This window comes from Hermetia illucens, chromosome 3, assembly GCF_905115235.1.
Source record: "Hermetia illucens chromosome 3, iHerIll2.2.curated.20191125, whole genome shotgun sequence".
Taxonomy (NCBI): Eukaryota; Metazoa; Arthropoda; class Insecta; order Diptera; family Stratiomyidae; genus Hermetia; species Hermetia illucens.
The window spans coordinates 150,670,750-150,698,588 of NC_051851.1; the positions used below are offsets into that span (position 1 = coordinate 150,670,750).

Below are 27,839 nucleotides of genomic sequence, written 5' to 3' on the forward strand. Positions count from 1 at the left end.
CCGTGCACCTTAGCTTGGAATCCTACACCTTTCCCAGTGCAGGGAGCGCGGTTTCCAGGCAGTAGTTTTGGTTGATTGACCAGCCAGATCCGCTTGCCCCAAAGAGAAACATGACTTCAATGACGCAGCCTGGCTTTACACACTCTTTACCCATTCGAAGGCTATTTCCAGTGGCTATCGGGGGAAGGCGGTGTGAGAACTGGCCGAATTAGCCAACCTGAAGCATAATCAAGCCAGTCCGCCAGGAAGGGCTGTCTACATGGAGAAAGTTCTTTTTGAAAAGCAGGAGTGAGAGTGCAACAGTCGTAGTTGCCGAAGAGAGACTAAATTATGGAGCATTTTGCTCTGGATGTTTCTAACAGGGGGGTTGAAAAGTGTTAAGGAGGGCTGGACCGAGGTAAATTCGGATGAGAAACATAGGATAGAACCAGAAATTTGTGGAAGCATGATTAATGATATCGATGAAGTGAGAATTGAAATGAAGTTTGTTGCCGAAGATTACATCCAGGTTTTGAAAGGAGCTCAGTAGGGATAAGGGTTTTCCACCAAGGGAGTAAGGAACGGGTGTTGGCGAGCATTTAATTTGGGTGATGCATATACTGGCAGTTTAGGATAGAGTGAAGGTTATTAATAAAAAGGGGGAATAGTTTGGGGCAATTATGGAGCTTTGGGGAACACCGCAGAAAAGAAAAGAAGGAACAAAATGAATAACCAGGAAAAGAAACTCTGAAGGAACGGTTTGATAGGTAGGAGAAGAAATATAAGATGATTGAGGAGGGGGAGTTTAGCAGAGGGAGTTCGGAGAGGAGAATATTGTGGCTAGCTTGTGGTTAATTAGAACTCTTAGATCATAACATTCCTTGGGATTCTACGAAAGCTCTGTATTTCCTATGCATTAGTGGTAGTCTAGATATTGGACCACTGCCTCGATGTAGCGGCGGACGCTGTGTCTCTGGCCTGTCAAACTCGGAAACTGAGGTCTGCTATCCATCTGTGAGGTGATTTGATTTCATTCTGGTTCGCTCTTTTCTCCTTATCATATATATAGTTATTAAGTGTGATGAACAGGTAATGTACCAATTCATCATGTCCTCAATGAATTTGTATTTTTGATACAGGCTTTTATCTGGATAATTGTCACAAATTTAGGCTTAAACTTGCGTTTGCAAATCGCCAGCAGTTTTTCGCTTCCGCTACAGAGGTGCTATTTATTTCAGCACTGGTCTGTGAGTTGGGGTTTTTGAATGCACTTAAATTCTTCCTTACTGGAGGCGACTAAAAGGGTTAGAAATTTGTGCACTAGCCACCTGCCAATTTTGAAACTTTACTGCTATCGAAACGTCCACAAAAATTGACTCCATGGTTATGGCCTTCGGCTATTGAAAACGAATTATGATTGGTTTGTGGAAGAGGCACACGCTCTTCGGCAACGGCAGCAAGGGTCCTCAGAATACTCGCTTAATCTAAATCGAGCGGGAATTCTAAGGAAATAAGCTGGACATTCTGGGTCTCAACGAGGTAAGATTGTGGGACTCTGGGGAGTTTTTCTCTACCTATGCGCTAATGAATTCTGAAAAACCGAGTGGTAGCAGACGCGAATCCGGTGTCGAGTTGTTTCTGATGGCTACCGCTAGGCGCCAGCTTGAACTGGGAGCCGGTTTTTGACAAGATTCTGACTGCGACATTCCAATCCAGGTTAAGGAATACGCAATTGTACAGTGTTATGAACCAACGAACAATTAGACGCAATTGGGGGGAAGCTCCCTAAAGGTGACATGGTGATCATGATGGGTGACTGTAACGATAATGTTGGAAAGTTTTTTTTTTTTGTTCAACCACAGAGCCTGGCATAAGGTCAGCTGGGTTTGGTGGTCGCTTACATTCGCTTGCGCGTTGTGTCCGCCACTTTTCCCAGGGTTACACTGCTCGGAAGTGGGAGAGCCATTTTGCTGACCGGGCAGCACACAGATTAACCCGACTGATAATATTGATGAGCATTGGGCCACAACAAAATATGTTTTCTTCTTGGGTGCTACGCAGGACGTCGACCGCGCCCAGAAAAGGGGTCATCATATCTGGCTGGCTGAGGAACCGTGACAGTGGATTGGTGAACGGAAGGGGTTGAAGATTCTACCGCTGCGGGTGATAGTAGAAGACGCCCTCGAATTACGATTCCGAGCGATATCCCTGGAAACTGGCCTTAGTGTACGTTGTGGTAAAGGAGAATTCGTTATTTGGCTGGTCGGGGAAGTGGATGCCGCAGGTCGCAGTGATATCAGAAGTATATATCGCATTACCAAAAAACTTGCATGTGGTGGTTTCGATGGTTCTGTGAAGGACGTTGACGGTCGACTCCTAATCTACGATGGCGAACAACTGATGAACAACTGTACCCAAACGGGGTAAAGCCGTTGAGCTTGACGGTCTCCTCGAGGAGTTATTGCCTGCTGCAACTGGCGAAACTACAGATCTGCTACTTCCAATCGTATGGAAATCTTGGGAATCCGAGATCTTTCCCAGAGAGTGGAAGAAAGGGAGAATCGTCAAGGTTCCAAAGAAGGGTAGAGCACCTGTTTTGGGTGTGACAATTGAAGGGTTATTTGCATGCTCCCTGCTCTGGATTTGGAAAGAGAAGCAAGTTGAGTTGGACTGAACGTAAATATCATTAATCCAAAGTTCTCAGTCTGACGGGTCATCGCACTCTCCCTATCTGTGTTAATGGGCAGAACATAGAAGGCGTTCATCAATTTGTATATCTAGAAAGCGTAGTTACTGCCGACGGCGACCCCGTACTGGATGTTAAACAACGCCATAACAGCGCTAGAAATTTGGAAATGCAGTTATTTTAACTCGAAGACCAAGCTGACTGTTATATGGTAGTGTTCCTTCTGTGTTGCTATGTGGGAGTAGCACATGGCAAAGGACCTCCACTATTACTCAATAGTTCCAATGCTTTGTCAATACTTGCCTGTGACATATTATCCGAGTATTTCGGTGCACAGGGCTGGCAACCGTGGGCAATGTGAACGGAGGGCAGAAGTGGTAGTGGATGGTAGTGCTAAGTTTGGTACCTAGGGGTAAATGGCAATCATTTATTACCAAGGTGCGCCGTTGTCTACTAAATAGCTGAAAATCATCCAAGGTTCCGTAGCCTCCAACAGGTAGTTCCTTCATTTTTAGTTAGCCGGTCTTATCCCCAGCTACACACCTGGGTTTACTCTTCCCGGGATTTCAGCCACGTGGTGTGTTGGATCCCTAAACTTACAGGGAACGTTCATCCCAGATGAGCAGCTACAGTATAATCCGGCTATGCATGTAGGGTATCAAATGCAAAGTCTTGATTGTTGCTTTTCTATGTAGCCAATTCTGACGTTGGTTGTAGAAGGCGAGATGAGTTAGTGTATCTTTCAATGTGTGACCAATTCTCAGATAAAACAGGATCAAAAAATCTAAAAAATTCAGGATGAGGTTCCTATGATACGTCATGCTGTCAGAATCTTGACATGGGTAGTAAGTTTTTTTGAAATCCACTGGGTTTCTCAAGGACTGTGTCATAACTTTCTTAACTTTGGAAGCCTCTACTCCTGTAAAAGTGGATACTTTATGCATACTTCTCTTATTGAGAAGGACTCGTGAATTCGAAATATCCATTTGGCTTGGAATAATATATTATTCAGGCTGTAATTGGATCATTAAGATAATTATTACAGAATTAATAATAGGTATCTTCCGAGAAGATCAGATATCTAGTCAACCATTCGTAGTTGTACATATGTTGAAGAGAACTCTTGTACAGTAAGCTTAAGAAAATCAGAGCCTTACAGCAAAATTATCGTCTTAAAATTGATCTGCTCCTTTGGAAATATGCTCGTGATAGTTACTGAGGTTTTACTTAATTTACATCCTTGTATCTGAATCTTAGAATTGTTTCCTTGAGCTGCTTAGGAATTGTGAAGCTTTCATCTGAGAATCTGGAAACTATTGAACATATCCCTCTCACCGTGGGCCAAGATTCATCCCCCTACATAGAAACATAATTCGAATTTCCTCTGAAATGCCATTCAATTTCCGCAAGGAAACATCTCTATCAACCCATCACTTCCATTTTGCATCTTTGCATGGGAAATTTATGGTTCCACTTTAAAGACGACACATTGCTATTCTGTGGGACGGTGTGTGGAAATATGAAAAATTAAACCGTTCATGTCATAGTCATCCTCTCAATTTCCACAAGCCCGTTTGGGAAAAAATTGAATTTACCAGTTTGTGTATGAAAGAGTGCGGTCGCCGACGGATAGACATCCATACCCTGAGGGTAAGTTGTGCATATGCTCGAAATATCACACATTTGACCTCCTCACACCATTTCCGACATTCTTGCTTCCAAAGGGATGGGAATGGATGGATACGGAAAGAAGGGAAAAAGTATTATATTATCTTTTAAGGATCCTAATAGGGAAATTTCCGATAGAATTTTGTTGTATTGTTGCGAAAGGATGAAGTGAGGAACTTACCTCGAGTGTTTAGGGGCAAATGCTTTTTTGTGTCTACGGAGGGGACTGAATTTGGGATAAATGAAGCTCTACAAAAATCTTATTTCCATGTTGGAATCCTTGCCGAGTAACAGTATTTGAGGTAAGAGAGACTTTCAATCTGCTTTATGGGTTTTCCTATTTAATGAGTCCTTGTGGTATGGTTTCGTAACACATTGTATGATTAGAGAACTCTTATAACTTCCGGGCACATGGGATGAAATCTGGTTGTCCGATGGTTTTGAAGAGCACGCAAAGGAAAGCACAACAGGCTTCCGGAGAACATGTTGTGTGTCCTTTGAAAATCGAAAGCGCCTGAACACTGAATTTATTTATGATATTCTAGTATTCTAAGGAAATCATCCATTTACAGGCATGCAGATAGCTAACCCACTTTCTAGGAAAAGGATGCTCCTTTGCAGAAATTCTCTTATTATATTCTGCATTGTCAGGTTTTGATTCGACAATTGTTCAATTCAAGGATCCCTTCCTCTTTTATTAGCATGAGTGGCTCAAAAAAGTAATCCTTCCAGTGAAGTGATGTCCATTCCCTTTGAATTGATCTGAGTAAGGGTGTTTTCCTGTTTTTCCTTTCTAGCTAAGGACATCTTGAAACCTTTTCCTTTTCCCTATCCCTAATCTGCCCTTAAAACGTCCCTTTAAGTTGTGACATCCTGAAGAGTTCTCCCTTAACTACTTATCCAATTTAGTCAACAGGATGAAAAAAAGGATTTACTATATTATTCACTTCAACCAGTTTAAGTATGTCTCAGCATAAACAGCTCTTCAGTTCGCTCCACGTCAGTTACAAACATACGCATAACAAACAGACATCATGCTAAATGGTATTCAGGACTAAAGTGCACTATTCGCTTTGAAGTTATTCCACTGCACAATTTTATATATATATATATATATTTTTTGCTCAGCTACTTGATGCTGGGCGCTGCGATTGGACCAATGTTGTGCTAAGAGTTAGTTTATAGCCGGAGATTTGTCATGACTTCCTCCATGTACTTCTTGTCCTGTGTTTATTTTTAAGTACAATTGAGAAAAGCGACGAAGCACAACAGAATCACATATAACAACACCTACAAACAACAATGCATTTTTGAAGGATGCAAGGACATGATTCTCCACCAGAAAAAGAATCAGCGGAACGTTCACATTTAAGAATCGTTTTGCCGTTTTAAGTAGCTCCTGTACATGGTACTCGTCGGAATGTTATAGTTTTTCGGTATGAAGGACTCCTTTGTTTCAGCAGACGACTTGATGGTTTCTGTGCAATTTGTCCAAGTGTTTTTGTTCAGGGTAAAACTGGGTTTATGTCAGGAGATTTAGATGAAAAATAGTAATGGTTTCTAGTGTGAAATTAATTGTGTTTGGAATAGTGTCTTTGTGGTCCTTAAAATTCAGCCACTTTAAGTTTATGAGGATGACTCATGAGGTAAATGGTACATCAAAGCCGATCGAAAGAAATGTCGTCTTATAAATAGGATTGTATGAAAAGGTCGACTTTGAAGGTTCGTTAAAGTTTTATGTTCTATTTTAAAGATAAGAATCCGAGCCTTTCTTGTATCCCATTTTCTATACGATCTTAAATAAATGGTAAGAGAGCTATTTTTAGTTTAGGAAGAGAGTCTCCATCAAGTCTTTATAACATTGGAATTCTCAATGTTGAGCACTAAGTAGTCACATGGAAAAAACTTTCTTTCTTTGTTTATGTGGAGCACAGCGGGTCAATCATCCCATCACTATCGGTTCCTGGCAATGTTCTTCAACTGTCTGCACGATTTTCCGAAAAGTTTGCATTTCTTCTCCATTGTTACATGCCAAGAATTTCTACGACGAGCCATCCCTCCGTCATCCTGAGGTAGTGGAACGAGACACGAAGTTTACGCATTTCCATAATGTATGACCCATCCACTGCTTCTTTCCATATATATAAGCACATAAGGAACACTGACGCGGAGCAACCTCACCTTGATGCTAGCTTTGAGATAGTTGAAATTCCAAATTTTATACAAAACCACGAAGCCAAACTTAGTGTTGTTAATGTGTCGATCGACCTCAAGTTCGATTCCGGAAGCAATAACGTTTCCTAGATACATAAATTGGTCACCGCCCTCAATGTTTTGCCCATTGACGCAAATAGGAAGGGTGCGATGACTCCCCAGTCTAGTTATCGCACCCTTCCTCCTTCCTCCTTGATTTAGTTGTTGTTTGTTATCAGTCCGAATTTGCTTAGCTCCTTTTCAAAATTCAGAACCATTTGGCCAAAATATATATCACTGTATGAAAGCACAGAGATGTCATTACGTTAGTCGAGGCTTTTGAAAAAAATTGACATCTCCATTCAACCTTTCCACCACCTCTAGCCAAGGCAGTATGGATAACGTCACCGTTATTGAGAAGAAAAAGAATCGATCGCAAGATGCAATCCGCGATGATGCAGCACTTAACGTTCTGTTCCCTCTTCAGGAGTCGCTGTATCATGAGCGATCAATATGGGGAGTGACGTCCCCGAAGCTCCCCAGTAAGTAGTATACCTGCGTCCTAAGTAATAGACCTTTGAAAGCTTCTCAGTGAAGAGTGAACTGTGAATGGCCGGTGTACGCCGCATACAGCTACGTAGATGGGGTTATACGAGCCTAGCTTCTATAAGGAGCTAGCCCTTTCGGGATTCTGGTCGGGTAATCTGCATTGAATTGGTATTAGAAAACCGCGTTTACCCGATTAAGCGCAGATCCGTCCGTGAGTTTCGGGATTAGTTAAGCATAGATCAGGCCTCAGGGAACTGGGGTGAAGTCTATATAAGACTATTCACAGATGAACAACTCTAGCGGCAAAGGAGTACCTTTCGGGTAGGGACGAAGTACGTAAGTGATATTGTTGTGTCGATGTCTTTTAGATGGTTTTCTTGTGTCTGTTTCTTCTTTTTATCCAGGTAGGAAACGAAAAATTGATCATGGATGCATCTGCTTATTTCCTCCTCTCTTCCTAAGAGAGCAATAACCGATCCATTGCCGAGAATGTTGCACGTGTTTGCTTCCATCAAGCTTCCCATAGAGGAATTTTGAAGCATTATTCGCGCAGTGACTCCATTAAGTTCCACTACCATTAATATCAAATGAATCTTTAAGGAAGCACTGCCTTTGGTTGTCATTGGGATGACAGATGCAGATGCCACGCGTTCGCAGCAACTCGCAGTCATGTGCTAGCAACCACGTGGGCGCACATCAACGCGCTGCGCCACATACACCGTACTAACACTAGCCCGTATCCGTATCCCGTGCCCGCGCAACTCCTGTCGCATTGGAATGTGCGCAAGACTTTTGCGTGTCCATAAAATTTCATAGAATATTGGGAGTTGAATCTTATCTAGTCTGGTCTAGTATAGTCTTTTTGGACTTTGTTTCCGATGGTACACCTGTTCCTAACCATTACGGCCCGCTCCCTTGCACACGATGTGCTGGTAAAAAACACCAAGGAGAAGAAAAATAAAACAAATCAAAAAGTTGATGTAATAAGAGGGAAGGAGGGAGAGTTGACTTCGTTTGTGTGTAGCACGAAAATACCCCGGTCACCGCAGGGTCCAGGAAAAGATGCAGCGAGGGTTGAAACATCCGATGTGATACGGGGACGCCCAAATGAAGAGCAAGCCTTATACAGTGACGCAGCTGCGGTCCGGAGGTCGCAACTTCAGTACCCTGCAGTGTCCCTGTTCCAGAAAAAACCTGAATTGGTAGTGGATTCGCGGAAGTCGGATGGAAGTGTACGTGACTGTCCTTTATGTGGTCGGCAATGTTCCTGCAGAAGAGCGTCAGCAGGCCTGGTAGAAATACAGGACTGGATTTCATTTTACAAGTGCGCGAAAAGCAGCAACAGACACTTCCCGCTGAAAACATTGTAAGCGCCAAAAAGATATCCGATAGCACACTGTAAAACAAACTGGGAAAAAAACGGTAAGAGGAAGACGCATCTCAAGGAGACTTTATTCAAGTAGTCTCCAGTGCCCAAAAAGGAAGGCGAAGGAGGACAAAGGACAAGAAAACAACACACTACATGACCAGAAGTTTGACTGTCCAAAGGGATAGTAAATTACTTAAAAGAAAGGAAGTTCTCTGTGAAAAAAGATGAAGGTTGTCTTCAAGGCGGAACTAAGAAGGGCTGGGATGTGGCTTCCATGATCCGCATCCTACAAATTAACATGCACCCTAGAGCAATCGCTCACTAGTTGCTAGAGCAATTGGCTGCGGAGGTTAAAGCTGATCTAGTGTTTGCAGTTTCATAGTATGTCGACTTATCGGGGACTGTTGCCATCTGGGTTCGGGACGGCATTGTACTTCGGATTTTATCCAAGGCCAATGGAATCACTTTGTGTGGATTCGTTGTTTAGGGATAAAGTTTTTTAGCTTTTATCTGAATCAGTAGATTTCGGATTTTCGACATAGGCTTGGGATGGACAGTCCCTGGAAATAGCGGCGAGAATCGAGCTCGTATTTCTAAAAACCGGATCCGCCCAGATTGCGAAAGAAGTATCCCTGACGTAATTTTTGCATCCGAATCACTGGCTTTGTCTTTGGATGAGTGGTTCTGAAGGACTTCTCGGCAAGTGTTGACACTATTTATTCACCAGCCTGACCCTCTCCGTGCGCGTGGAACCTTGCGAGGATGCACAGAGCGAGATTCGTCGAAGCTTTTACACTGGCCAAAGTAGCGCAAGAGGGCATTTCGGGGGTGGTGCAGTTGACACTGTCGTAAATTCAGTGATGAATCTAACAGTGAAGGAGGTGCTTCAGCCGTGGCTGTACCTTTGGATGGACGAAATTACGGACCTACGAAAAGGGTGTCATAAACTCTGCCATTTGGGACCAAATTTACTAGGTCTTGAGGAGGTATGCGTCACAAAAGGAGAATATAAATAAGCTAAAAGGAGACGCAGCACGATAAATAAAACTAGATCTCAAGATAAATGGGAACTATTGTTATAATGTGTCATCCAGAAAATCGTCCCTCTGCTCCTCAGGCGTTCAACGCTTGCCTGAAGGAGGGCATTTTTCCTTGTCGAGTGGACTCGTTGAAGCGAAATGCCTTTAATTCCGTAAGATGGAAAGATATGCTAAGCACCTTAGAAAACTCATTGCATGTGCTGTACTCTTGCCGATATTGTAGAATTATCCGAGAGAGGATGGAGATCACGTCAACAGTAGCACAGGGATCTATCGCACATCTTTGAAACATTTCTTACGATAGTCTGCCAAGACCCAACATACCAGAATAGTCGCGTTCCGTCGGGTATGCAGACGACGTTGCGGTGCTTATTGCCGGACATACTGTTGAGCAGAGGGAGAGCAGATAGCAGGATGACTACTCATGAGTTCCGCTTTGTGGTAAAAAGAACTATTGTAGTCATCTTGTCCAGTAAAAAAATGTGTGTCGATCGGCGAGTTGACAATAGAGTCGAAACCGGTGGTTAGATTCCTTGGTTTATGCTAGACTTGAAGATGATATTCTTAGAGCAAATTAAGGCAGAGACAGACAGCTTTGGGAGGGAAGTCTGCTTACTGCACTATCCAAGAACGATAAGTCGTGGTGATGATCTCGGTAGTGGTTACGTTGCTCTCCTTGCTAAGGAACGTAAAGTGATCTACAACCACGAGGGCGAAGAAGGGTGGTGATGTATGTGAACGCACACCTACCGAATAGCAACTCTCTTGGCAAAATGAGCCAAGATGCAGATGGATCGCGCGGTTCATCGAAAACTTAAATCCGTGGCTGAAGCGGAAGCATGCAAGAATGCCATCCTTGGCTAGACCCGCCACCAGGGCAAGAGTCTTATTTGAAACTGAAAGTGCCCAATGTATTCATAGTTCGCATATTAAAGACCAGGCTCCCCATTGGCCACGCAGCTCTCGACTTATGTTGTTCCACCTTGGGTTGGGGTCCTGTTTGCGCGTAGTCTCTTGGCAAAATAAGCCAAGACGTAAATGGACTTCGCGGTGCGTGGGCAATGTAGATCCATGGCTGAAAATATTCGGAGCTTCAAGATTTCCGGAACACCAGCTTATAATCCGTCGACTAGCTCCTTTTTGTAAGGAGCTTTGCTTTTATTTATCGCGTCACGGTGTTTCCTTTTAACTGATTTACACTCTGTCATTTTAGTGGATGGCTTCTCCTGGCTATTTGAACTTTGTGCCAGATGGCAGAACTTATGAAACTCTTTTCGCAGCTCGGAAATTTTGTCCATAATACATAGAAGGTCCGTCACGGCTATGTAGTTTCCAGGGCATATAAGGCTTACACTTTGTTATTATCCGGTTCATAACTAAATTTACGACAGTGTCAGCTGCCGTGCCACCAGCCGGTTCTATCTATTCCGAAAGCTTTAAAGAGTTTTCCGTGATGTTCCATGCACAGGGAGAGCCTGGGCGCACTAAGAGGCAGGCTTGAAAGATGATGTATTGATGATCGCTTGACGAAAAGTCTTCCAGAACTCGCTTGTCGACCAACGATGCCAGTGTTTTGTGCAAGGATATATCACTTGGGTGCCAAAACATTGATGTGGATCCGATGTTTTAATTTAAGAACACTGCTTCCGCCGCTACTTCCAGAATCGGTTCCGTTAAGAGTCTCTCGCTAAACTTAACCTTAACTAGGATCCATCCCAAGGATCCTAGTAGCGGCAGTGTGTCAGGACTGCGTCGGAAACCCGGCGTGGTCTCATCCAGGGGAACCCGTCCTTATGAGTTGCGCCCCGATGTATGTTGATTGTGGGGTGCATTTTGTTCGCGTTCCAGCTCTTTCAAAATTCGCCTTGAAGACTGGATACCGCTCCTAGCCTGCAGTATGTGCAATGCCCTCACCAGAGAACACAATTTTTTTTCACTGCTGGTCTTCGCTTTGTGATCAACCTAGTTGCATTACTGTATGTTGCTTTCCTGTTAAATCGTGATAGGTTTTAGAAGTATGTGCATAATATAAGCATCTTTAGTACTTGGTGATCAGATGATCAGAAACTGTATAAATGCTGATTTTCCCGTTATTAAAAAGTTTATTTGCGTGTTGCTCAGCATCTTAAACTACAGCGAATTTCCCATCTTCAGAATTGGCAGAAGTGATATCTATCCTCTTGGCATTCATGTTTGTTAAGTCTAATTTGACTTCGGTCCTTTTTGTAAGTCAGTGAAGATTTCGGATTTCTGGAGAGCACATAGGTTCTAGGCCCTTCTCTCTCAATAGTCCGTTGACCCTCCTCAAAGAGAGTGTTCCTGCTTGTTATCTTCGGATCTAATTCAACAAGGGCTTTGCCACTCTTCGTTTTTCGTATGGAAGATACTTCTGCTAAACTGTCTTAAGGATTCACCTTTTAGCGGATGTTGTTGAGGACAAATATCTTGCCTTCAGTTGGTTCAATGAATGGAGCTGGCTGGCTAGTTCTCTTTCGTTTTCTCAACTTTTCTTTTGGTGCTTCATCATTTGTATCCGCCTTGACTGTAGGCCAACGGTTTTTTAAAGGCGCGGGGTGCTGTTTTGTCTTTTTCGTCGTCATCTTCTTCTCTTAAAATTTGGATATTATCTGAGTGAAGTCCTCTTTAGAGGGCCCTTCTTCTTTTCGCTTTTTCCATAGTTTGCTCTGTAATAGACGATCTGTGTAGAAGGAAATGACATCAGGTTGCAGACCGCAGGCGCTTCACAACTGCCACAACTGGTGAGCTTTTTTTCATCGCCATTATCGAAGTATTAAAATTGATCTCCCCATTTTCAGCGATTTTCTCTGTGTCTCTTTTCGGAACAGAACGCATCAGCGTCGTTATTCTCCATGGAAACGATATCAGCGCGTTGTAAACAAGGGAGTGGGCCTTAATCAATAGGGAGTGTACCCTCGGGAATAAAGCCCTTATTTCAGTTTTTTGAGGTTCGATCGACGATTACTTGGTCCCGGGGCGACGTCGTCTACTAATACCGGTTCAATGTACACTATCCGTCCAAGGTCCTGGCTGTAATCGATCGGACGAAACACCTTCTATATTTATGCTTTAAAAGCATCAGTCGGATTTCCTGTTGGTAGTGAACTTGAGGGCTTTGTTTGGAATGTCACCTAACCCGGAGCTTAATTTTCGTCCATTTCAATCGTGGAATGGTGAAGATATCCAGAATTGTTTTATATTTTTTCCGGACTAGTTCATACGATGGAAAATACCACTTTGTTTTGAATGAAATGGGGATATATTGGCTGTGCTGTTTGTTTCCGCAGAGAGAGAGATTCAAATCTGCCTCTACTCAAGGTTCTCTGAAGTATTCCTTCCTGTTTTCTGGTGCATTCGGCTTGATCCAAAGATTTTGCATGTTTTCTGTTTCCTTCTGAGCTCTGGTCTCGGTCTAGCTTGGTGGCAAAGTCTTTTTGTTTGACAGCATTCAGTTCACAACTCTGTAATTTCATAGTTCTGTGAATAATTGATTGTCAATCTGTGGATACATATCTCCGTTATACTGCAGCGATGGTTTCGGAGTCAACTAGCTGCACCTCTGAGAACATATGTTTAATTGCCTGTACAAACCAGTCTTGGATTTCGGCACTTCTGGCCCTCTATCGCATGGCTTATTTTTAATTTGGAGGGCCATTGTCTGGTGCTTGTTATGGTTGAATTGCTAGTTAACACTCCAGACAACGCCCTTCGGGTCTCAGTTTACTACCCACATTTCAGCATAAATTGCAACTTTATTGGGCCACATCGTTGTCCTTCAGACGTTTTGAATTAAATTCCGTTGAAATAAGCATTCGCTGTGTGAAAATCTAGGATTTTATGGTGAATCCGTTTGCCGACACCCTTCGTAAATCATATTCAAAGCCCAAAACCAGTTTTATAACCACACAAGCCATTAATACTCTGGAAATTGTCCCTTCATTGAATTTCTTCACTAACGAAAATCCACAGGCTGCAATAAACATAAACAAATACATTGAGAAAGGACGAATATAATGTCCAAAGCTTTACCATAAAACCACAGTAATCATAAATATAATCGCATACTGCTTAGTCTCCACAAGAAAATCTGGGAAGCACTTTTTTATAAGGAATAATTATTGTTTCCATACCATAAACTTCATAAGCAATAATACAAATATGAAATAAACTCAGTACATGAGTGCATAGTCTACCAGGACAGGACATAGCAGGAGCAACCCAATTTCTTCTTGTTTTCTTGGGTGTTGTTTTTCCATTCATTCTCCAACTCGTTAGTTCGTTCATTCGCCTCAAAACGATTTTGAAATTTTCAACAAATCCTTGCGATACGTTTCATATCCTGCTGGAGTATTCAGTGCTGCAGGATCCTTAGTAAACGCCTCAATTTCGACTATAAAAATTTTATGATCATACATTTATTTCTAGGAGGACTATGGATTAGGAGGATAAGGGAGCAAAGAAAATGAAAGGAGGGGATGAAAATGAAAAAATAAACAAAAGTAAATATAAAGAATGGGAAAACCATGAAAATATGAGTCCTTTTTCTGACACAATATATTCGCAATGTCAAGCAGTTCGGCGCTTTTTACAATTCCAGCTCTATTTGATGAAATTTTACTACGTTACATCTATAGTAAAACTAAGAAGTTTTATTTCTGTATCCATTCGTATCATGCTGGCGTATGTATATCCTTGTGCAAATACATTTATTCAAAAATGTTTTATACGCATATCCTTGTTTTCTGTGGATTTCGTAGGGTGCAGTAATAAGAATGCTGGCGTGAGTCCAGTTTTCTGCATTTGGTATTCTATTGTTGCAATGGTTTCACCAACCGTCTTTCTGCTCGTCAGTTCCATTGCTCTTTCATAGAAAGGATATGCTTATTTGTTTACAGGATAATGGACAGATATGTGAGTAGCGGGTTGTAGATATTTGTGGAATGTGTAACAAAATATAACTTGTTTGCTTGCTTGTTTTCACATGGTTTTGGTAAAAATATTACAAGTTGTAAAAATAGATTTCGGTCAGATTGTAATGGTTGTCTGGCTCCTTTTAGTCCTTTACATATCAAAGAGATGTGGTTATGAGATACGGTTAAATCTCAGTTTCCAACTTGATCTTTCGTCGAAGGAAGGGCGTTAGATTAGTTTTGTTGATTTAGGTTATTTTGCTTGGTTGCTGTCGGTTAAGTTACAATATTGACTGGTATCCTGGGTTGCAAGGATACACGCTCCCGATCCTTCTCGTCTAGCATATGTTCAACATTCCCCTATGGCTAAAACTTCCCAATGCTCCATTTAATAGATATAAGGTAGGCATCAGTGGCCGCCCCGGCGAGACCAATTAGTGATGTGGTGGAGGAGGGACTCAGATTTTCAAAGCCAGCCTTTAGCATTCACGAAGGATTGTAGCTCTTCTACCCTATAACTAGAGATTTCCTTGAGGTCCTCAAAGTTTAGGTAGCGTACGTAGTATCCTTAATCTGGTTCTAGCTAGAACTTGGTAATCGCAAACGAAGTCCCTGAGAGTTTCTTCCTCCCCTTCGCAACTTGGGTAATGGGAATTGAAGGGTATGCTGAGTTTGGCGGCATAGTCACTTATGGGCTAGTGTGACGTGCAGGCCGCCGTATTCTTGTGTGCATTTGCACAGGTCAGGCCAAAAGGTTCTTCCGGGCCAAATTCTATTTGACTTGGCGGCCCAAATCCTATTTGACCTGGTCAGCGGCAGCTAAGTAGTGCGGGTAGATTCCACTCCTGACAGCCACCAGAGGGTCGAAGACTTTACCCATCGAGGGATTACCAGAAGCGGAACCCCGACTAGCCACTCCGTCAGCCGGCCTGTTACTCTTTATGTTTTTATGACCAGAAACACAAAGGATTTATGTCCAGTCCGCATCTCGCAGCCCACACATCTTTCCCAACTCTCTTTCTCCAAGATTTCACCCATAACTGTGAGAAATCCCTCTGAAGGTAATATCACTACGTTGAAAAGGGGTTCACTCTGCGTCGTACCTCTGCTTACAGCTTTGGTCAGATGACTAGTTCTATTTCTTAGTCTGGATATTATTTAATACGTAAGATACGCCTCCCTCCTGTGTTGACAATTTCTCGGCGGTGCTCATGTAAGCATTAGGAGATGTGCCCGAATCGGGATGTGTAAGGCCGAGTAAGTAAGTAAGCGCTCACCCCTGGATCAAAATAGGCTATGGCAACGATACCCAGAAATTAAACCAAATATGGAGGGCAAGAAAGGAGGTTTTACCGTGCAGGGCCTCGGAAGCTTAGTACCGGCGGTTTTTGAGAGTGGGTAAGCGGGCTCCCGGCCGTCGATATCCAGCAGCCGCAGTGCCTTAGCCGTAGAAAACTTGGCTACTTTGACATCTAATCTTACAAGGGATAGTAGTGGAGCGGAAGTGAGATTCACCCTGGACTATTTTCGCAAGAGCCCAGAGCTTTGAAAGTTATTACCAGGGGCAACGTTACCCGAGGCAGTCGAAACTCGTCGCGGGACTCGAAAAGGAGCACGGATAGTCTCCAGATCGACATTAATGCTGTTATTGTGAAAGATAAGCGTGGCAAACACTAAACTGTAACAGCGTTTTTATCGACTAGGAGAACGCGTAAATGAACTCTGTGGATTCATGAAGGAGAGGGGGATTGTGTAACAGAATATCAAGGGTCTGATACGGGGCAATCTTCTTCTTTTTCTTCAGCCTTTGTCCCGTTCACAAGCGGGGTCGGCTCGTCGTGATCGGCTTCGCCATTTGGCTCTATCGAATGCCTGATCTGGGTGCAATCTCGAGGCTTTCAAATCCCCATCCAGCGTATCAAGCCACCGTTGCTTAGGTCTGCCTTTTGGTCGTTTACCATCGACTTCGATGTTCAGACCAATCTTTGCAAGTGAATTCTCGTTTGCACGAATTGCGTGACCATACCATCGAAGACGCCTCTCTCGCAACTTTTCCACGATCGGTGCAACCCCATAACGATCGCGGATATCCTCATTTCGGATGTGATCTAAACGTGTGACGCCACTAGTCCAACGTAGCATCTTCGTCTCCATTACCGCGAGACGCCGTTCATTGTCTTTTATGGTCGGCCAACACTCAGAACCATAGAGAGCGACTGGACGGACAACATTGCGATAAATTTTAGATTTGAGACGTTCGTTGATACGTCGATCACAAAGGACACCAGTTGTGGAACGCCACTTCATCCAGGTTGCGTTAATGCGTGAAGCAATTTCATAACGCAGTTCTCCATTGGCTGATAGCGTTGACCCGAGGTATTTAAATCGCTCAGATCTGGGCAGATCACTGCCGCTGACAGTGATTGTGCCTGTTTCATGGGGATCGGTCGTCAAAAATTCAGTTTTGTTTAAATTCAATCTGAGACCGTGTTGCATGAGGCGATCATTCCATTTTTGAACAAGTTGCTCGAGATCATTTTTGCTATCAGATGCTAGAAAAACATCATCTGCATAAAGCAGTGTGTAGGGCGCTGGACGTTGGATATCCCGTGTGACGGTGTCCATAACAAGGACAAAAAGGAGTGGTGAGAGGGCACTTCCTTGATGAACTCCAACAGAGACACGAAGCGGTTTTGATACACCCGCCATACTTCGAACTTTACTTTTCGGATCGTGGTAGAGCAATTGAACCCAGCGCACGAGTTCTTCTGGCACGAAGTGTTGTCGTAAAGCATACCAGATGAGTTCGTGTGGTACACGGTCAAACGCTTTCTCTAGATCCAGAAAGGCAATGTAAAGAGGGCGATGCTTCTCACGGTGTTTCTCCATGAGTAACCGCGCAGCGTGTATTGCGTCAGTAGTTCCGCAGTTCTTGACAAATCCGGCTTGATTCACGGTTATTTCAACGATTTCGCGAATACGGTTGTCAAGAATGCGTTCAAAAATCTTCATGGTATGGGAAAGTAACCGGATCGGACGGTAATTTGAACATTCTGCTGGACTACCCTTCTTTTTCCATATTGGAACAGTGGTACTTTCTTGCCAGTCAGATGGTGTTCTTCCTTCCTGAATAACCCGGTTAAAGAATTCACTCAGCCACGGTGTTGGGTCCCAGCTCTTTGCTTTCCAGAGCTCAGATGCGATGTCGTCAGGTCCTGTTGCTTTCCCCGATTTCATTTGTTTTATTGCCTCCTCGACTTCAGTTGCGCTGACTGGTGGAACTGCTCCAAATGTCGGCAATGATTGTGGAAGTGGAGGATGAGCAAATTCTTCAGTTGAAATCTGCTCGAAGTATTCTCGCCATCTATCCGTCGCGGCTCGACGATCAGTAAGCAAAGTACCGTTCTTGTCATTAACACAACAGAAGTGTTCGATATCCTGTGTGCGTTCATCACGGCTTTTAGCAAGTCGGTACAGATCTCTCTCGCCATCCCGAGTGTCCAGTTTATCGTAAAGATTTTTGAAATGGTTCGCTCGGGTGACAGCGACCGCTTTCTTTGCTTCCCGGTTGGCATTCTTATAAATTTGCCAATTAGCAGGCGTTTTATCGTCGAGAAATTTGTGGTAGAGGCGTTTCTTTTCACGGACCTTCATTTCAACATCATCATTCCAAAGCCAAGTATCTCGGTTGATGTACCGCTTACCCGGCTTGGTGACCCCGAGGGTTGCAGAGGCCGCTTTGTGGACCGTGTCTTTCATTTGGTTCCATGATTCTTCCACATTCGTAATGGTTGGCAATCGCATGAGTGAGACCGCTTCTTCGTTCTTCTCACCAAATCGCCACCATTTAATGCGCGGCGGGCCAGTGCGTTCCTCACGCCGTTTTATCGGTGGCTTAATTCGCAGGACAGCAATCAACGGCCGATGTTGAGGTGCAATGGTCTCATAGGGAACGACTTTGCAATCAGTGACAGTGGTAAAATGTTGACGTCTTATGAGAATATAGTCGATTTGCGTTTTATTGTTCCCACTATAAAATGTGGGAAGATGAGACAATCGTTTGATGAACCATGTATTCATAAGTACAAGGTCATGGGTGTCCGCAAAATCAATTATACGCTCGCCACCTTCGTTGCGCGCTCCGAACCCCTTTCCCCCATGGCACCTGTTACCGTCTGCCTTTTCACCGACATGACCGTTAAGGTCGCCGGCAATGATTATGTAATCGTCAGCAGGCACGTGACAAGTCTTTTCATCGAGAAGTTGCCAGAAGGCATCTTTCTCGGCATCAGGTCGGCCTGTCTGTGGTGCATACGCGGTGAAGAAGTGAATAGTGCGATCAGCTGATATAATGGTGAGCTTCATCAGCCGATCATCAAATCGTTCGACTTCTTTAATGGCATCACGGAAACCCTCTGAGATGGCAATGCCAACACCATATTGAGTGTGTGGGTTACCAAAATAGAGAAGTTTGTAGCCATTTTTACCGCGTTCGCGTTCAATGTCGCAGCTTTTGGAACCAGACCATCGGGTTTCTTGCAGAGCGCAGATGTCAATGCACCTTTTCCGAAGGGCTCTTGCGAGTTCCTCGGTCTTTCCAGTTAGGGTTCCAACATTTATCGTGCAGACACGTATTTGTTTTGTTCGTTGTGTGCGGACTAACTTGCTTACGTCCTGACGCCGTCCATGCGTCAAGAACCCTTGCCCATTTCTCGACAGGACCGGGGCCCGTCCTGCCGCGTCGACTGAGGTGGACGCCCTAGCATTTCTCCGAGGCCAATGACTTAATCCGATCATCATGTTTGTAACGACGTTCTATGCATTTTCTTGGTCGACCTGTCGCGGGGCCTGTCACCAAGAGAGATCAGGTAGGATTTAGCATAGTGGAATAACTCCAACTATACTCTATTTATCTCTTTCCCTGATCTCAGCATTTTATTTTTGTTTTACTGAAGATAGTACAGAGTACGTTGCCTCAAACCCTCCTCCTTTACCTGGGCTTGGGACCAGCATACTATGTTAATAGCATGGCGGAGTTTGATACGGGGCAATCAGTTGTTGCATATTATATTATATAGTGAAGGAGAAAAGCGTGTCATGTGTCAAAGTCATATGAGAAATGCAGCTGACATCTCTCCAGCATAAAATAGGTGAGAACGTGGGGAAACGTAGTACGGACGGAATTGGTGAACTCCTTGCTACCCAGTAAGCTGCCAAGATGAAAAAAAGCTCTCCTTCGGAGAAAGCTAAGTCGGCGAAAGTTCCGGAAAAGATGGTAATTTATTGGTAACGGTCTCAACTTTCACAAACCGGGAACAATCTGCACTTCGTAAACCCGAGCAATGAGGTAAAGGTGGGCAGCAAAAATCTGCAAACGGGGAAAAGAAGATTCCCGAGAAATAATCACAATTTCCAAGAAAGGAGATATATCTTACGCCGATGTCCTTCGCAAAGTCAAGGCGTTTGATGGTATACAGACCGCTATTATTAGCTTGCCGGTAGAATCAACGGCTAAACTGACTACCTCGGGCAAGATAGGAGTAGGTTAGGTCCGGTGCGGCCTTGAGGAGCAAGTATCCCCCTATAGATTCTTCAGATGCTTCGATTTTGGTCAGTTTGTAGAATCATGTACTAGTGAGCAAGACAGGTCGAAAAAGGAGCTCATAGACTGCTCTCGCTAACGATTCGCTTGCTAAACTTGCCAAAATTACGGTAGTGCTACTTCGGTGAAAGACTCATCTGGAAACGCGGTGGCAGAAGGCAAGCCATAAGAGAAACAATGGCACTCCCGGGAGCCGCATTTGTAAGGGCAAAAGTCCACGGCGTCAATATATACATCTGTTATGTTCCTCCTAGTGTAATATCAGCACAATATAAGATGCTAGACAGTTTGGTTTTGAACGCTAGAGACCACTGCCCTAAAATTATTGCCGGTGATTTCAACGCATGGAGTGGTGAATACCAGTTGCGAACACCGGGGGCCAAATTATGCTTAAAACCTTCCCGGAGCTGACATCGTACTAACCAATGATCCAAGATTGGCGCCCACCTTCCGAGGCAGAAGGCTAGGCTCATTCGTCGATCTAATTTACTTCAGTACCTCGTTGGCGAGAGAGATGGTCTGGCGGGTGAGTGAATACTCTACCCATAGTGACTACCAGGCTATCTTTTTCGATATTAGAAACGGAAGATGCGACAGTCGAATGTGCAACAGAAGTGCAAAACTCAGAGTAGCTGGCGACTTTAGAAGGAGGTCAGGACCCGGAGGAAGCGGCGCTGGAAAAGGTGATCCAGCTAAGGCGACTCTACAATGCTGCGACGGCATTTCTACCACAGTAGGAAACCAAACTGCTGGTGAAACTAGAAAATCCTGCTGAGATCATGGTGTCTGTGATCGAGGAGACTTTGCCAAGAGACAAAAGGGCGGTCATAACATCGTCCGATTGACAAGATACGATACGCATACGATTTTCTAAGTAGTCTTATGGAGGCTATACGGGGAAGTAAGCGAAATTACTACAGCAGCTACGTCTTGGGACAAATCGAACCTGTGTGGCGCTGCAACAATGTTGTAATGAACAAGATTCGTTGGCAAAAATTACCCCAAGTGATGGGCCCGGGATTCTTCTTCAAACTGATCACAATTCTTTTTCCACAACAGGAAGAAAATGGATCTCAGCCAATTTTTCAATGGGAAGGTTAAACGACGCCCTCAGCGTAGTTATGGGACCCCATATTCTTATGGAGGAGGTGCTAAGGTTGAAAGCAGATTGGAGCGCGATTACGCAACAATAACTACGATACCTGAAAAATTGCATAAACTGGATCGAAACCGAAAAGTGCGACAGATGCATGACTCCATCGTGCTGATGTAGGCCGGATCCTTTTCCGCGAAGCAATAGTTCGCGGTGGTTTCGTGGGAAGTGGGGTGGTTCTATTGGGTGAGAATTTCACAATTTGCTGCGTCTACTCTCTTTCCCTTTCTATCCATAAAAGAAAGTACCCTCCAATTCCACTGTGGTTAGAGCTTCCTTGATGACTTTGGTACTACCGTTGTTGAGTGTTCGCTTTATATCCAGGAAGGTAGAGCATATTGCTTGTAGTGTAGGGACCCCTCAACTATGCTAATTACTTCGTGAAGAGTGGTTTCCACCTTTACGGTAGCCGTACTGAGACTTGGAGAAGGGTCTTCTCTTTATAACCGTCTTAAGTGGATGTCTAGAATGTGCTCTAGGGTCTGTAGCACGAAAGAGGCGAGTGTTTTTGAGGTTGGACGGATCTTCATTCCACCATGGTGACAATGTCTTCCTGCATTACTGATAGGGTATACTACTTTGAAGTTGGTTTCCAATACCTTTACCAGAGCCCCGATTTTTGACTCCAGCTCGTCTCTCGTGCCAATGTTGCCAATTTGTGCAAAGAAGAGCTTGTTCTAGATATATAATTTAAACAAACTTCCTCGCGTTGGTCCTTCTGGGGTCTCTGACAGGGTTGAAAACCTCTATAGTGAGATTTAGACTGAAAACCAACCGTTTCAAGGAGCAGAACACCTTCATCTCTGCATTGCTAACTCTGCTGCAAAATCCACCTTTTTTATTGCTTGCTGGCATTCTCCATTTATATGGAGCAGAAAAGGTTGGCTCTTCACCTATAACCGTCCAGTTGTTCAAGGGGAACCTTGAACTTTATGAGGAATCAAGGCAGGGGATTCACCTGTTCCACTTTGTATTACTGCTCGACTTCATCTTGAGATCGATTTTGCTTGAAGGCGGTTGTATTTGCCTTCTGCTGATTTCCTAGATTTTTGGTAGTGTATTCTTCGACAACTGGGTGGTCCTTTTCATCTCGCTCGTCGATAGTATGGGGCTTCTTATTCCTAGCGGTCTTGCTCGGAATTTACATGGACTTCTGATACCGGCTCTTGAGCGGGATTTTAGCGGATCTACACTTTGTTGTTGGCTTCTTGTGGCTGCCACTTTTATCAACCCTTACTTTTTGGGGAGACATCGCAAGGCGATGGTTTCTGGTTAGGAGTACCATGGCTGCACCCGCTATATTCAGTGTGATGACAACGGTTTGCTTGACGGCTGCTGCGTCCTGGATGCGAGTTGCTCCATCTCCGACGATGCGGCTGGTATCACTGCGTTTTCTGAGATTATGTCTTAGTATGATTTACGTTACGTTTCCTCTGTTGCTTCCCAATTTATTTGTTGAGCGCCTTATTCATCTAATTAATTAATGGAAGAGAGTTTATTGCGTCTTATGAAGACCTTAATGCATTAGAGGTTACTTTGGCACTCCGTTATGAACTCACACATTTTATCAATCCACTTGTTATTAAGAGAAATTCTGTCCCTCTTGAGTCCCTCCTTTTTATCGGTCTCAGTGGAGTCAACCCTCAGGAATTTCGTTTGCTTTAGATATAAATAATCTCGCCCTTTTTTCGTTCTTTTTTATGGTAACCTGATGAGTGAAATAATTTCTACGTGATTTTTACCTATAACTAAATAAGTTTAAATTCATTAATTTGATTTGATTACATATTTTTTCTCTTTATTTCAGCGACATAAAACCAGAGTGAAACCAATTAAGGATGACGGTCTTAAGGAAAAGATTGGGTACAAGCATTCCGTTGCGCCATTTATGTCGAAAGTATTGTTTTGTTGGCTTACTCCTCTTTTTTGGAGTGGCTATAGGAATCCTCTAGAACAAGAGGACATTGGAGTTTTACGTGAAGAGGATAGCGCTCGATCACACTACGACCAATTTCTTTTTATCTATAAGACGGAAAAGGTGAGTAGAAAATCACAATTATATTTTAGTGTTAAGTAGATTTTTTTACTATTTTAAAAAAGATGGTGGATAGTGCAAAGATTCATTGCTTTTGTAGTTAGTTGGAGGTCGGTTGAGGTCTTCTGACAAAACTGCCTCGTCAATTCCACAGATGTTCACCAATCCAACAGCTAATCAATATCTGAACCGTCCATCTGGTTGCCCATTATGCAGCAATAGCACGGGAATGATGTTAACTGAAGATATGTGAATACATATTTTTTTATAATAAATTGAGGATTAATGGCCCCAGGCCGACTATAACTGTAATGACTTCAGGGCGATCGTAATTAACTTAGAAAGAAGATTTGTAAATGTTAATTTCGCTAAGTAACAATTTGGGTGTGGATTTGGAGTAAATAATAATCGGGACTAAAAGGAATCAATAAAATGTCATGCTGTAAGAAAAAAAAGGAAAGAGAATAGCTAGATGTATTTTCTAGGTGACACAGATGCAGATGCAGTCCGATAGAATGACGGAGATCCTCAATGAATGCTTAGACTAGCAGGTAATACATACGAGAAAGACATTCTAAACTTGAGATATGTTTTTGGTGTTAGACACGTACATGGAAATCTGTTAATGTGTAAATGCAGGGTTCTTGCTTTAAGATAAATAATCGGCTAAAGAGCCCTTTGTGCTTTCTCGACTTTATCGTATAGGGTATAGAGGCAAATCATCAGATGCACATTTCCGGATTATATTGAGCCAAACTCCGGCAGTAGTTTAGGTTTAAGCTAGCTGAAGCAGAACTAATTTTTGTCTTTCGAGTCGATGGCAAATTGGAAAGAAATTCCAGGACCCTGGACGACTGCTTTAATTTGCCAAAAAGAGACAACTTATCACCCGTAAAACCAGGCAAATTCATTTACAACCTTCTCAAGATGCAGATAACAGTATAATCCACCTGTCGCTCGATAGTAGGAGAGCTATTTTGCTGATCGGACTACAGATATTTTGAGTAACTCGGCTGAGAATATCGAAAATCGCTTTTCGGGTGCTACTCAGGTCATCGGCTACGTCCCGCATGGGCGTTATAAAATCTAAGTTACTACGGAATCGTGGAAACGGATCGATGGGTGTGATGCGCTTGAACTCCGATAGCGAAATCTCGGTCAGTATAACGTAGTATGCGAAATGACAAAAGGGTCGGGGGTCAGGGAGATGGAAGACGCCTCAGAATACAATGATTTCAAAAGTGTAAACCGCATCACGAAAGAGCTTGCATGTGGTTGCAAATCTTTCGATGGTCCTGTGAAGGACGTAAACGATCGATTCTTCCGCAGATAAATGGTCAAAAAAAACACTTTATTACAGTTCGTAACCGTATGACATCCGGTGAAGTTCCTTCTCTTGTGGGTGCAATGGCTAGTCACCGTAGCATGCGAGTAGGGACTGCCCTTCTCAACTGAAGAGAAGTCCTCTTCAGGAATCGGATATCTTCCCCAGAGAGTGGAAGAAAGAAGGGTACCCGTTTTGAGTGTGACAATTGCAGGGGTATCTGCGTTCTCCCTTCTATGGGAAAGAGAATTAGGTAAAATATTTCTGGAACGCATCACCTCCAAACTTTGATCGACAGAGGACAGGCTGGTTTTTGCGATCGTGGTATGTTGCTCGATGCATTAACATATAGGTTTGCCTGCACTGCCCTGCTTAAAATCTAGAAATGCAATTATTTCAATACCAAGATTAAATTGAGGCTGTTCTGTTCTAATGTTCTTGCTGTGTTGCTATTTGAGAGTATGACGAACAGCGACCCTCACTGTCATAGTCGCTGATCAGACCGAACAAAGGACCTAGTCGCTGCACATGCCTGTGCCTCGCAGGCGATGTGATCCGAGGGGGTACATAAGGGAGGGGCGATAATTGGATTGCTGACTACACCATGTAGTGGAATCCACTATTGTAAGATGGCCGACGAATGGGTCGCCCCAACAGCACTTGGTGCAGAACAGAAGGGAAAGAGTTCGGGTGTTGTCACCTGATTTCTTTTTAGGGGCGGGTATCCAATTTCAAACGTGCTCTGGTCTGCTCAGCTCAGAGTGCGTGGTTGGGAACTTGCGCCGTCCACCAGATCTAATAGATAGGATTGAATGTTGGAGGCCCTTTAAGGTAACCTCATCCATGCAGTAAAAATGGAGGATCCCTCCGCATGGTGAGTTGCCTCTCTGACATTTTGCATTTTTCAGAAATGAGGCTGTTTCTTGCGTTTATTTTGGTATTTCTACGGTAGCTCCATTGAGCTCTCCTTCGCTGATTTGATCAGTTGACGCAGAAATAGTGCGTCTCCGTCCTAGTGCGAAGCATATCACCGCGTTACCCATCACAGATGTTTTAGTCTTACGCTTTTTGCGGGCATTACCGCTGAGCAAAGAATCTGCTGCATCCAGTGTGGGTATCACACTACTAGCTTGTCCCTACCTTTCGGTGGAGATTTCGCTTCCTTGCGTCCGTTCTCTCTGGACATAACCTTATGGTGCTGCAGCGCCTATGTTTGGCTTCGTATTCTTTCGCAGTGCTTTCTTCTGGCGTCGGCTGGGGCCTTCTTAGGTTTATTGTAGCCGGTCCGCTCGCATTCACTTTGACATAGCAGTATTAGGGGTTGAAGTATTCTTCTGCTGCGCCTTTCTATTCAGCTTTCTGGTCGCAGTAACAATAATGCCACGGATGGACCGGCCGTAGGCTATTTTTCAGTTTTTCTCATCATGAGAGTTTTTTTTACTGGAGATAGTTGACTCAAACCATTCCGCCTTACCGTGTACGCAAGATGGTCGAGTTACACCCTTCGCTAGCCATTAGAACTAAATTTCGTCTGTACGTGACGTACTTCTTTATTTCCACCTGTAACGGGGAAGATGGTATCAACCCGATGACGTCCGCTAGTCTACTGAGAAATCCTCCATCTGAGGGACAAGTTCCCTACGCAACATCCGATGCGCTACGAAGTTTTGGCGTTTATCCTACAGTCGCTGCATCAGCACCACCGCACGCTTCCTCCTGTGTATCATCGACACCCGCCACCGCTGAACCGCAGGCCTTTCCGACCTCATTTCGTCCAAGCGGCCCCAAATTGAACGTCGCCTCGCCACCGAAACAGCTGTTCGTGTCAAGGCTAGCGTACTCCACCACGCCCGAAGAAATTCTGGCCTATATCAGAAGCAAAACCAACTCAACTTTGTCACCTCTTTCCTGTGTGAAGCTGATGAAGGATGGCTCTCCTTCAAAGTGATGTATCCCCATGACTTCGATGCTATCGTCCAATCTTCCTTTTAGCCACAGGGGGTCTTCGTTGAGCCTTATCAGAGGTCTAAGCTTCGTGAAAATTTCCGGCCCGCTCGCCTGCCCCCCCCCCCCCCCCCGAACTTGAATGATTCCAATAACTATATGCTATTTTATCAAAATGTAAGGGGTCTAAGCACCAAGCTGTCGGAATTCAAACTGTTTGCCTTAGCATTCCAGCATCATGTCATTTGCATTTCTGAAACCTGGCTGGATGACGGGATTTTAGATTCTGAGCTCTTCGAAGGTTACTCTGCGTTGTGACTGAGACTGCGTTGCGCTTGGCAAGACAACTGGCGGAGGTGCCCTAATAGCTGTTAAGTCCCCTCTCCGTGCCGAAATCATCTTTTCCTCCTCCTCCTCCTCCTATGATTCTGTTACCATACGTGTCTTTCCGCCAAACGTATGTCCCTTTATCACATCGTGTGTATATTTTCCCTGCCTAAGTCCGCCTTCTCTGTACAAGGATTTCTTCGACAGATTATCAGAGGTCCTAATCGTTTTGTTTCCCTCACTTCCGTTCATCCTCTGTGGTGACTTCAATCTTCCTATGCTCTCCTGGCCCATTACTTCTGGCCTTCCCTCCCTCCCTAATAACTCGACCCACCCTTCCCTTTCTCTATCCACTTTCATGTACACCTGTGACGCCCTCCAATTTAACCTTTCTTGAAACCACTTAGATCGCACTCTTGACCTTGCCCTCTTTAACCTTGCTGTACGTTATCTATCCCAATCCCTTCATGCTTCGTCTTACGTTGCCCCTGACGCCATCCTGCTCTCGAGTTCGATGTTCAGATATCCCGACTCTACACTCCTATCGCTCGCAAGCCTACCAAGTTCAACTTTCGTAAGGCGAACTTCGAAGGTCTGAACTCAGCCCTGGCGTCAATCAACTGGGTCCCCCTGCTCTCTCCATCTACGTGTGACCAAGCACTCAACACTTTCTTTACCATTTTATCTGATCTTCTTCCTTGTTACGTTCCCTCCTCTCCTAAGTGTTCAGTTCACCACTGAAATTCACAAAAACTACGTCAAAAACAGACTGCAAGAAAGAAGTTCCTGTCTTCTAGAAACGTTGCTGACTTAGTTTTTTTCAAATCCCTTCGTTCCTCGGTCAAATCCTTAATACGTAAGTCCAGAAACGAATATTTGTCCAGCGTGGAAGACTCACTAAAGCGGCTAAATCTGAAACCTTTCTGGTCCCACATTCGCAACTCCCGTTGCCCTGCCCAGTTATCCCCTCCGTCCATTAAATTCTCTGGCTTCTCAGCTAACTCCCCCCAACCATCTTGTGATTTACTCTGCCGCTACTTTT

General features: G+C 44.0%; 1 protein-coding gene across 1 annotated transcript in view; it reads left to right on the forward strand.

The window, feature by feature from the left end:
- LOC119653036 (ATP-binding cassette sub-family C member Sur) overlaps positions 1-27,839 on the forward strand; it is a 146,431-nt gene that overhangs the window by 18,150 nt on the left and 100,442 nt on the right. Inside the window, exon 4 of the mRNA XM_038057487.1 lies at positions 22,975-23,205. Within this exon, the coding sequence (XP_037913415.1) occupies positions 22,975-23,205 (231 nt within the window). The remainder of the gene's footprint in view (positions 1-22,974; positions 23,206-27,839) is intronic.